The sequence below is a fragment of the Lathyrus oleraceus genome, chromosome 7 (genome assembly GCF_024323335.1).
Source record: "Lathyrus oleraceus cultivar Zhongwan6 chromosome 7, CAAS_Psat_ZW6_1.0, whole genome shotgun sequence".
Taxonomy (NCBI): Eukaryota; Viridiplantae; Streptophyta; class Magnoliopsida; order Fabales; family Fabaceae; genus Lathyrus; species Lathyrus oleraceus.
The window spans coordinates 69,938,049-69,950,647 of NC_066585.1; the positions used below are offsets into that span (position 1 = coordinate 69,938,049).

Sequence of the window (12,599 nt, forward strand, 5' to 3'; positions counted from 1 at the left end):
CAGAAAGGTATTATGTTAGGATACTCAGAACGCTCTAAAGGCTATAGAGTATACAACACAGAAACCAAAATTGTGGAGGAATCAATTCATGTTAGATTTGATGATAAGCTTGACCCTGAAAAGTCAAAGCTAGTTGAAAAGTTTGCAGATTTAGAGATCACTCTGGTAGAATCTGAGAAAACTCCAGAAGCAACTGTCACTCCAGACTCTGAAGAAATTAAATCTCCAGAAATTCCAAGGAAAGTCAAGAGTCGTAGCAACGTATCTGAAGATTTGATTCTGGGAAACAAAGATGAACCTGTTAGAACCAGATCTACCTTCAGAACTTCTGAAGATATTCCTCTGGGACTAGTGTCTCTGATTGAGCCTACGTCCTGTGATGAAGCTCTTCAAGATAATGATTGGGTGGCAGCTATGCAAGAAGAGTTAGATCAATTCTCCAAGAATGATGTCTGGGATCTCGTTCCTAAACCCAGAGGCACTCATGTCATTGGAACCAGATGGGTTTTCAGAAACAAACTGAACGAGAAAGGAGAAGTTGTCAGAAACAAAGCACGACTGGTAGCTCAAGGTTATAGTCAACAAGAAGGTATTGATTATAATGAAACCTTTGCTCCAGTCGCAAGGTTAAAGTCTATTCGTCTTCTTGTATCTTTTGCTATTAATCATTCTATCAAATTATACCAAATGGATGTCAAAAGTGCATTTCTTAATGGTTATATTTCAGAAGAAGTGTATGTAAATCAGCCTCCTGGCTTTGAAAACTCAAATTTTCCAGAACATGTTTTCAAACTTAAGAAATCCTTATATGGACTTAAACAAGCTCCCAGAGCTTGGTATGAACGCTTAAGTAATTTTCTTCTGGAACAAAATTTTATCAGAGGGAAAGTTGATTCTACACTCTTCTGTAAAAACCATAAAAATGATCTCGTGATATGCCAGATTTATGTTGATGACATTATTTTTGGTTCTGCTAATATCTCTGTTTGCCAAGAATTTTCTAAGTTAATGCAGGCAGAATTTGAAATGAGTCTAATGCAAGAACTAAAGTTCTTTCTGGGAATTCAAATAATCAAACTCCAGAAGTCACGTACATTCATCAAAGCAAGTACATTAAAGACGTTCTAAAGAAGTTTGATATGTCTGAATGCAATTCTGCAAAGACTCCCATGCATCCAACTTGCATTCTGGAGAAGGAAGAGGTAAGCAACAAGGTTTGTCAGAAGCTCTATCGAGGTATGATAGGCTCTCTTCTCTATCTGACTGCTACTCGTCCTGATATTCTCTTTAGCGTCTGTCTTTGTGCCAGATTCCAATCAGATCCTAGAGAATCTCATTTAACAGCTGTTAAGAGAATTCTTAAGTATCTGAAAGGAACTCCTAACCTGGGCCTGATGTATGAGAAAACATCAGAGTATAGGCTTTCTGGTTATTGTGATGCAGATTATGCAGGAGATAGAATAGAACGTAAAAGCACATCTGGAAATTGCCAGCTTCTGGGAAACAACTTAATCTCCTGGGCTAGCAAAAGACAGTCAACAATTGCTCTATCAACTGCAGAAGCAGAATATATCTCAGCGTCACTATGCACAACTCAGATGCTCTGGATGAAACATCAGCTAGAAGATCTACAGATATTTGAGAGTAACATTCCTATCCTTTGTGATAATACTGCTGCTATTTGTTTAAGTAAGAATCCCATTCTACATTCCAGAGCCAAACACATAGAAATTAAACATCATTTTATTAGAGACTATGTTCAGAAAGGGATAGTAACGCTGAAGTTCATTGATACAGAACATCAATGGGCAGATATCTTTACTAAGCCTCTAGCTGAAGATAGATTTCGTTTCATCTTAGAAAATCTGAACATTAAAAATTGTCCTGAGTAAAATTTGGCTCTGAACATGTAAAATGAGACTCTGATAAAAACAAATATACTTCTGCCTCTGACTCTGATACTTCTACCAAGTTAAGAAGATATCTGAGTTAGAAATCTTCAGAAATCCTTTGGTATTCCTGAAGATCAGAAACATCAACACGTGGGGAACATGCGTCTAACCCTAGAACTTCTAGACAGCTGTCAAAAGAAATCAAAGGTCAGAACGCTTGAAATCTCCTTGAGCAGTGTGCTTACTGTTGGGATTAGACATTCATTAATGAGCTGTAATCATTTTTCCCCCAAACGTGCTATTTTGGTTTTTGTGCTAACGCTGGTATGTGTGTCGTTTTGCATGTGTTTTTACCCTTAGTATATAAACACTTTTCTCACATTTCACACACTTATCACTCTCACTCACTCTTAAACCCTAAACCCTCTCTCGAAGTTTTCTCTGCAACCTTCTCAGTTCTTCATTCTCGTCATCAAATCTTCGTCATGAATCCTCAAGAACAAGCTGTTTTTAACTTCTCCCAACAAATGGAAGCTGCTTCTAACCCCCAAACCTCAAACACTCAAACACCCATGGTTGTAGATGTTACCACAACCCCAGTTTACAAAGAACCTCACATTTTGGAACGTGAACAACACATTCATCTTTCTACTCCCTTTGAAGGTTTGGATGTACTGTGTGAATCGCTTGTGGATTTTGAAAATTTGAAAAGAAATGGCGTTGATTTAACTGAAGATCTTCGCAAGCAAGGTTGGGAAACCTACTTCAACAGATTGTATGGTCCAATCTATCCTCTTCTGGTGAAGGAATTCTGGAGATGTGCAGATGCTGATGATGAGTTCATAGTTTCTTTTGTTCTGGGAGTGAAGATCATTATCACAGAAGCATCTATTGCTTCTTTGCTGAATATGGAGAAAGCTGGAGGTAAAAGGATTTACAACATTCCTCCAAGGTCCAAGCGCATCACAGAAGTCATTAACCCTACTATCTTCAAAGCAAACGTTGAAGGAAACCCATCTAAGAACAAGGAGCTTCATCAGAACCTCCGAGTTTGGCTGAAGATTATCCTGGGAACAATCCATCACCGTCCAGCCTCCAACTCTTCAGATTATATAAATGCTGATCAGAAGTGCATCCTCTACTGTATTCAGAAGGGTATTCCAATCAACCTCCCTGTTCTTCTCTTCAGATATCTGAGGGATTCTGTCAGAGAAACAAGGAACAATATGAAGCCCAGATCCTACATTCCTCTGGGAAGATTGCTCTCTGACATCTTCATTGAGCATGGGCTGGTAGATGCTCTGGAGAAGACCAGATGCATGGATGATCTGGCAATTGACGTTGGAAAGCCTCTGAATGCCAGAAATCTGAGGAGTATGGGAATCATCAAAGACATCAGAGTCAAGCCCACTATGAATGTGACCTGGGAAGCTCTGAAGGATCAGAGGAAGATGCCTCATGGCCTTGAAAGGTTCTTCAAGAACGAACCCAGAGACGCCATTGCTATCTACCTTCAGGATCGTCTGGATGAAGGCATTGATATCTCTGATTTTCGCCTAGAAGACTGTCTGGACTCTGTAGAAGATCTGGTCAGATACAAAAGAGGCCTTTCTGAGAAGAAGATAGCTGAGGAAGCAAGGAAGGCAAAGAAAGCCAGAATTGGAGAAACCTCTGGCACCAAAGCTTCAGCACCTCTGAATGTCTCCTCTGGTAAGTCCATTCCTCCTGTCTCTTCTGAATCTGTAATGGCTTCCTCTAACCCTCTCTCCTCTCAACCAATTTTTACAACCTCAGAAATACCACCTTCAACCATTAGAACCTCTCAACCTCCACCTGTTCTAAAAATTGCCCGTACTTTTACAACAACCTCTGACCCTAATCAACTATATCACCACAGTTCTTCCTCATCCTCTGAGTATGAGTCACCACCTTACCTTTCCCCTTCTTCTAACCAAGAGTCCTCTGATCATGAGTCTTCTGATCAAGAACACTCTGACCCAAACTCCCCAACAATAGCTGAAATTTATGCTAAAAATTTCGCCCCACAAACTCAAACACAAACTGAAGTAACCTCTCCCCTCCGAACTTCTATTCCACAACAAACAACCACCATCACCTCTGAAAATCAAACTTCCCTTCCACCACAAACAACCACCACACCCTCTGAAACTCAACCATCTGTAATTCGCCCATCTGAACCTTATATCACTCCACCATTAATTCCTGCTGTACCTAGCCCAGACTCTGACCCATTAGATGTAAACCCACTCTATGCTTCATCCCCCAGTCTTCAACCAGACCAAGATTCTGAACTTCAACCAGAAGCAGAATCTGAACCCCAGCCAGAACCAGAAACTGAACCTCAACCTCTAAATCTCAGCCCTCAAAACTCTCCACCTCATTCACCTGAACCTGAACCTAAAATTATCATACCTACCCTTGAGGAGGCCATTATACAGGTTGCAGAATCCTCAGTCCAGAAGATCAAGTCTCTGGCTAAAAATTCTGAAGTCAGTGATGATCCTAAATCTGTTAGGACACACTGGAACAGAGTTATTAGTTGGATGACCTCTGAGTCTTATAGGCTGAAGAGTATCTCTGAACAAGTCAGAAATGGCTACATCAGAGACTCTGAGGAAAGACTCCAGGAAAGACTGGCTAGAGAAGCTGAGGCCAGAAGGTTAGAGGAAGAGAGACTGGCTAGAGAAGCTGAGGCTAAGAGATTGGAAGAAGAAAGGTTGGCTAAGGAAGCTGAAGAAGAAGCTAAGAGATTGGAAGAAGAACGCCTGGCAAAGGAAGCAGAACTTCTGAGAATTCAGGAAGCTGAAGCCAAGGCTAAGGCAGATGCAGAAGCCCAAGCTGCTGCTGAAGCTGAAACTCAGCAGGCTCTGATTCAGGGGGAGTCCTCCTCTGCGATCCCTCTGATTCTTAACACTCTGAAGGAGATCAAGCAAGATCAGAAAGAGATCAAGCAAGATCAGAGTGAGCTCCGGGCAAGGATGGACAAGCAAGACGCTCTGAATGAAAACCTCCAGAATATGTTTGCCATGCTACTTCAGAGACTTCCTCCTCCTCCAAACCCTTAGGCACTTAGGATTTCTTTTGTTTGCCTAGTGTTATTGCTTCTGTCTTTTCTTTTTTAGCTCTGATATTTCTTTGAATCTGTTGTTTTTGACTGCTGTTTGCCTTTGTGCTGTTTAATGAAGTGTTTTTCTCTCTATTATTCTTTTTATTTTTTATGCCTTTTTGATTATGCCAAAAAGGGGGAGAAATTATTAAATAGCTCTGATGAAAACTATGTCTAAAACCTTAAGCATTCTGCAACAATTGTAGAAATAGTTCTGATTAAATAATAGCTCTGATTAAATAATTCTAACATTAAACTAAGAAATTGCAGAAAGTTTTCAGAAACCTAATTACTTGGAAAGCTCTGGTAAGAACTTCTGAACTCCCTAGCGCTAACTCAGGGGGAGCTTTTGTCTATCTGATCTAATATTTTTCATGTTTCATCTGATAATTTTATTTGTTTTGTCATCATCAAAAAGGGGGAGATTGTAAGAACAAAAATAGTTCTACAATAGATTCCATGATTTTGATGATAACAAAGGATGAAACCAAAAGTGGCACCCTAACGAAAAGTTTCTAAGTGTGCAGGGTTCTAAAGAAAGAAGAAATAAATCTGATGATGTCATCAGATGCAAAACAAGATCAGATGCAAAATCTCAAGTATCAGAAGCATCTAAAGAGAAATCTCGTTTTAAGAAGCTCTGACTCTGGACAAAACTGCAAGTATCAGAAGCATCTGAACATGAAGTAAAGTCTAGAAGCTCTGACTCTGAACATATGCCTTCTGCAAATTCTGAAGTTATCAGCGCTTTCTGAACATTCAAGAAATAACATCAGAAGCAAGTTTCTCCAGATACACAAAGACTCTAATCAGAATTGTTAATCATGATGAAGTAACGTTTAAGCCAAGTTAAAGTTCTGCAAATGGATTTCCTCAATTAGAAAGAGACGTTAATCTCCACTTCCAAGAGAAAAGATACTAATTGTGGTAAGTAGTCACTTCTAAGAGAAAAAGTCTACTGCAGAAGCTATTAATGGAATGGCGTAATTACATCTCAATATCCAACAGATTCAACGCTACTTCAACTCTACTTCAACTCCTATAAATAGAGAAGAAATCTCATTCAGTACACACGAAGAAATCACTAGCCAAAACTATACTGAAATCACATCACGCTCAAACATCTTTGTTCTTCAAAGATTTTCACTAAGCTTTTGCTTATCAAGTGAAAAATTTGTTCTTTAAGTTTGTAATATTTGCTTTCTTAGAAGCACTCTAGATTACACATCTTGTATCTATTTTTATTTGATTTCCTCAAGTGACTCTTTGTAGTCTGTAGACTTGAGAGGACTAAGAGATTTTCTTTTCTCTTAGGGGTTGTTTGTAATCTTTCAAGATTAGTGGATTAAGTCCTTGTTGAAGGCGAAATCACCTTGGCCGGGTGGACTGGAGTAGCTTTGTGTTATAAGCGAACCAGTATAAAATCATTGTGTGATTTCATTTTGCAAAAGCGCTTATTTTTCAAACAATTCAAACCCCCCCTTTCTTGTTTTTCTCACCTTCAATCGATGCTGCTATATACTCGGCCTCGCAAGAAGAGAGGGCTACAACCGGTTCCTTTTTCGAACACCAAGAGATTGGTGCCTTACCGAACATAAAGAGATACCCCGCCGTAGACTTTCGATCATCCTTATCTCCGCACCAATTGGAATCGGTGTATCCGAGTAACTCACAACTTCTGCCCGTGTCGCTTGCCGGAAACAAAATTTCACAACCAAGAGTACCTTTCACATATCTAAGGATCCTCTTAACTGCTGCCAAGTGTGATACCTTCGGCCTCTCCATGAATCTACTCGCAATACCGACACTAAACGCCAAATCTGGCCGCGTATTGCACAAGTAACGCAATGATCCTATCAATCTCCGGTATTGAGTAGGATCCACATCTTGTTCTTCTTCACTCTTGGACAGCTGTAATCGTGTCTCGGCTGGTGTTGTGGCAGCATTGCAATGTTCCATATCACACCTCTTCAGAATTTCCATGGCATACCTTCTTTGGTGCATGAGCAGTCCCAATTTTGTCCTTTGGAACTCTATGCCTAAGACGTATTTCATGATACCAAGATCACTCATTTCAAATTCCTTCATAAGCTCTCCTTTGAACTTTGAAATGTTCTTTTCACAGTTGCTGGTAATCAACAAATCATCCACATAAAGACAAAGAATGATTACTCCCTCACTTGCATCCGGTTTCACATAAACTCCATGTTCGGATACGCATTTCTTGAAACCAACATCACTAAGAAATCCATCTATGCGTTTGTTCCAAGCTCTTGGAGCTTGTTTCAAACCATAGAGTGCCTTCCTCAACTTATAGACCTTTGCCTCTTGATTTTTTATCACAAAACCAGGTGGCTGTCTCACATATACCTCCTCATCAAGTGGACCATTCAAAAACGCAGATTTGACGTCCATTTGATACAACGGCCAGCTGTTGTTATTTGCCATCGCAACAACTAACCGAATGGTTTCATGCCTTGCAACTGGAGCAAACACTTCATCGAAGTCTATCCCTTCCTTTTGCAAAAATCCCTTCGCTACTAATCGAGCTTTATGCTTGATTATCTCGCCTTTCGGATTCGCTTTCACTTTGTAGACCCACTTCACACCTATCGCCTTTTTACCTTTCGGTAAATCAACCAACATCCAAGTACTGTTCTTCTCAATTGAATTCAGTTCTTCTTTCATCGCACACATCCACTTTGGATCGCTTAATGCCTCCTCCGTATTCACCGGTTCGGATTCGGCCATTAGAGCGAAGTGAATAAGATCACCCTCATTGTTGATCTCGCTATCTCGGAATAATTCACAATCACGGAGTCTTTGAGGCAATCCTCTTTGCCTTGTTGGTCGTCTACTTGATTCACCTGTTTCGGTTACAAAAGGTTGTTGTACAGTACCTTCAGCAGGCTGAGAATTCAAATTTTCCTGCATGAAATCGATTTCACCTTGAGGCAAATCGATTTCAACCTCACCAGAACCAGTTCCAGCAGCTCCAGAATGCTGATTTTCCTGCATGAAATCGATTTCTTCTTGAGGCAAATTGATTTCCTGAACTGATATGGCAGATTTTCTGCTGTCAAACTGCCGAAACTCGTCCACGATCACATCTCGACTTATCACAATCTTCTTGTTACTCATATCAAACAGCTTGTAGCCTCCGGTAGGATGATAACCAACCAGCAACATCATTTCACCCTTGTCATCTAATTTCTTTCGAATCTGACCCGGAATATGTCGAAACGCTACCGAACCGAAAACACGCAAGTGACTCAAACTTGGCTTGTGTCCACACCATACCTCTTCTGGAGTAACCTTGTCCAGCTTCTTTGTAGGACACCTGTTTATCAAATAGGCAGCTGTAGAAATAGCTTCTCCCCACAACTCTTTCGGAAGATTTTTCGCTTTCAACAGGCTACGCACCATGTTCATAATCGTCCGATTTTTTCTCTCGGCAACACCATTTTGCTGAGGCGTATAGGGTGGTACAACCTCACGCACAATACCCTCATCGTCACAATAACTCCCAAATTCCCTCGAAGTAAATTCTCCTCCTCCATCGGTTTTGAGAATTTTGAGTTTGTGACTACTTTGTTGCTCAACCATGGATTTAAATCGTTTGAACATATCAAACACCTCATCCTTCCTCTTGATTAGATAAATCCACAGCTTCCTACTGAAATCATCAATAAACGTGACAAAGTATCGGTTACCTCCATACGAATTGACTTGCATCGGCCCACACACGTCCGAATACACCACCTCAAGAAGATGCTTGGTCTTATGACCTGTATCCTTGCTGAAAACACTTTTGTGTTGCTTCCCTTGAACACATTCAACACACAACTCAGCTGGAACCACGATTCTTGGCAGCCCGGTCACCATACCATGTCTATGCAACGCGTCGAGGTCTCGAAAATTGAGATGACCAAGACGGTAATGCCACAACCACTCCTCACGACTTTCCGCTGTAGCTAAACATCGATGCTCCATTACTTTCAATGCTATCTTGAAAGTTCGATTGGCATCCATCGGTGCTTTAAGTACCAAAACTCCCTTTCGGTCCAAAACGCGCAATACCTTGTTTTCCATGCGAATAATGTAATCTTTCTCGAGTAGTTGGCCAATGCTCAAGAGATTACATTTGATTCCTGGAATGTACAGCACATCCTTGATCAATGAACGACCACCGTCTTTCTTCACGATCAAGACATCTCCAACGCCATCGGCGGATAACGTCGTATCATCGGCAAATCTCACTTTATTCTTCGTGGCTTGATTGATCTTGACAAACCAATCCTTTCTTCCCGTCATATGAGTCGAACAACCAGAATCCAAGTACCACTCATCGCTACTTTGAATTCCATCTCGAACCGTTACCATTCCGTTTTTCTCCGAACGCGTTTCTGCAGAATTGTCTGCACTGCTGCCACTGCTGTCCAGCCCTTCTCTCATGCCATAATTCTCTTCCGTGATCATCACAAGAAGCGTATTATCATCATTCACTTCTTCCCTAGCAAACTTTGCCTCATCCGCGCGATTTTCTCTTCGTTTCGCGTGACAATACTTTGCGAAATGCCCAAGCTTTTGACAATTGTAACACTTCACGTTACTTTTGTCGAATGGCTTGTGGGTTCCTTGATCACCCTCCTTGGAGCTTCCCTCACCTTTTTGCCCCTTTGAATTTTGTGAATCTCTACCACCAAAATTCTGGAAATTGGACTTCCGTCTCGGATGCCCTTTCCTCTCCGATCGTTTACTCTTCTCATGAAGTCGCGCTTGCAATGCTATTTCTGACTTCGCTTTATCGTTTCCCCTCTCATCCATTCGTTGTTCATGAGCTTCTAGTGAGCTTTGAAGCTCCTCCTTCGACAACGACGATAAATCCTTCGATTCTTCAAGCGCAACGACAATGTTGTCGAATCTTGGCGTTAAAGAACGCAAGATCTTCGACACAACATTCTGCTCTACCGTAGTTTCCCCGCACGACTTGATTTGATTCACCACACGCGTAATACGCGTCACATAATCGTTTATCGACTCCTTGTCCTCCATTTGCATTAACTTGAACTGTCGCTTGTGAGTTTGTAACCTCACCACTTTGGCTTTGGCAGCCCCTGCATAAGCCTTCTCAAGAATCTCCCACGCTTGCTTTGCGGAATCGCAATCGCCTACTTTTTCAAAGTTGTCACCATCGACACAAGAATGGATCAAGAACAGCGCTTTGTAATCCTTCTTCTTCTCTTCTTTGAACGTAGCCTTTTGAGCATCCGTAGCTCCTTCGACGAGAGACGTAACACCATCTTTGATCACCTCAAGAACGTCTTGATAGCCGAACAAAACCTTCATTTGCTTCGCCCATTTGTCGTAGTTTTTCGAGTCAAGGATTGGAAGATTGGTAGGTATTTTATCGTTTGAAACGGACATGATTGCAGCGGAATTGGACCAGAATTGGATCAGAACCAGACTCTTGATGCCAAATGTTGGAAAAAACCAGAAATGGAGTGGTGAAAAACAGTGTGTTTGTGAAAGATGAAGATGATAATGTGAATAGAGAGAGATAGAGAAATAGAGAAAGATTGAGAGAATTGAATCATATGGCATTAACCTTTCAACTATGACATACAATGTCTATTTATAAGGTACAAATTGGAACCACAAACAGGCCCAAGAATAACAGAAAAAACAGAATTGCAAAAACAACTTATTTCCAAAACAACATATCCAATAAGTTGTTTTCACTGCAGTGCTTTTTAAAGCTTCTATCAAGCATTTGAATTATTAAGGACTTCCAATATTTTCAACCTTGTCAAAATCTCGATTCACTATTGGTTAATCCATAGGATAGGATTTTGAAGTCATTCGTTGAAGGTGCAAGAGTCCTTTGATGATATAACCAGTTTTATGCCAAAAAAATACATTTCTCCTCCACTTCTTTCATTTTTGTTGAAGAATCAGAAAATACAATATCATTTCGAATCTTCCAACTAGTACAAACCATGGCGTGTCAGATCATACAAGACCCACTAAATTTTGCCATACCACCTAAAAGAAATCTCACATAGAAAAATAAAATCCCTACCAAGAAAAATATCAAAACATAACTTTAACTAACTCTATTAGTTGCCAACTGATTCACCTAACATACATGGTATGACGAGGCACTCCCAATTCTCAAATATATTCAAAATAAACGAGCACGTGTGGAAACGGTCAAACCTACTAATTAAATATTTACATTGGTATAACTCATAATTATGATTTGAAATCCCCATTATGATTTAATTCAAAAGACATTCTAGAAAAGGATATCCACTTGTTTTATAGTAAGATTGTTTATTGATAAACCATTCTCATAAACCAGTTAATATAGACGTACTTGTTCCATATCGTATTTTTTATATGCATTAAAAAATTTGTACCCAGAAAAACAAAAGTAACATTACCTATAAACAATTTAGAAAATTCAACAAGCACGTGTGGATTGGTCAATCATAGAATGATAAAAAAAAAAATGGAGTAATAAGACCAACAAAGTAGAAGAATATATATAGGGTGGGACCATGTCAGACTTTATTGGTCTATATAAAAAGCAATACTTGTTGGATAGTCCTTTCATACCTTCATTTCTAATCTCTCTTGCTTTTACCCTACTACGACTATAGAGATGAATTTTGTAAAGAAGTGTAAGAGAGCATGGGGAAGCAGCAAGAGATTGCATGATCCAGAAGGCAGTAGTAGCAGTAGCAGCTATGACAAATTATCAGACAAGTGTCACAAAAAGCAAAAAGACAGTCATAAGAAACCGCCAAATGGTTGTCTTTGTGTCTATGTTGGACCTGAGAGACAAAGATTCGTAATCAAGATCAAAATATTCAATCATCCTTTGTTCAAAATTCTTTTAGAAGATGTTGAGAGTGAATATGGATATAGAAACGATGGTCCTCTATGGCTTCCTTGTCATGTTGTTTTGTTCTGTGAGGCACTTGTGGAGATAGAGAGTGCTGAGGTTGATATAGGTTTTGTAGGTTGCAATTTTCCAATGGGTCACAAACATAGCTCAGTTTCACAATATTCTCCATTGTCTTGTCGTTCTAGCTTGGGTTCATGTGATGCAAATCATGTGGTTTTGGTATGAAGCTGTAAAATTACCTATTGTAGAGATGTATATGTTAGATAAGATAGACACTTTTTTAATTGTTTTATACAAACTATTTATAAAAAATAAATTATAGGTTTGACTAATAAATAAATCTTGAATATATATTTTTATTGTTTCACTCGTTCATTTTCTTGTTGAAATATTTTTATTTTGATAATCATTTTTTCGTTGAAATATTGACAGTGTGACATGTTTTTTGATTTGATATGAACATCCAAAGTCTATGAATTAACATTTTTTAGTATTTAAATTCGTCATCACTAATGCGCCAACACTTTTATGACAATCCTCATTTGAGATAACTACAATATGAATATAATCACTTTTGTTCCTCCTCTTTGGACAATCCTTCTTAAAATGATCGATTTTATGATAAGTGAATCATTTTAACTTAAAATCCTTGTACTTGGACCTGGAT

At 39.5% G+C, this 12,599-nt stretch overlaps 1 protein-coding gene across 1 annotated transcript; it reads left to right on the top strand.

The window, feature by feature from the left end:
* Nucleotides 1-11,686: 11,686 nt before the first annotated feature.
* On the top strand, nucleotides 11,687-12,157 carry LOC127102092 (auxin-responsive protein SAUR71). The gene has a single exon (XM_051039511.1). It carries the CDS (start codon nucleotides 11,687-11,689, stop codon nucleotides 12,155-12,157), a length of 471 nt encoding a protein of 156 aa, XP_050895468.1.
* The last annotated feature ends 442 nt before the right edge of the window (nucleotides 12,158-12,599 follow it).

Bases quoted from the DNA above. Each gene is read 5' to 3' on its own strand.
- LOC127102092 (XM_051039511.1), top strand. From the start codon at position 11,687: ATGAATTTTGTAAAGAAGTGTAAGAGAGCATGGGGAAGCAGCAAGAGA.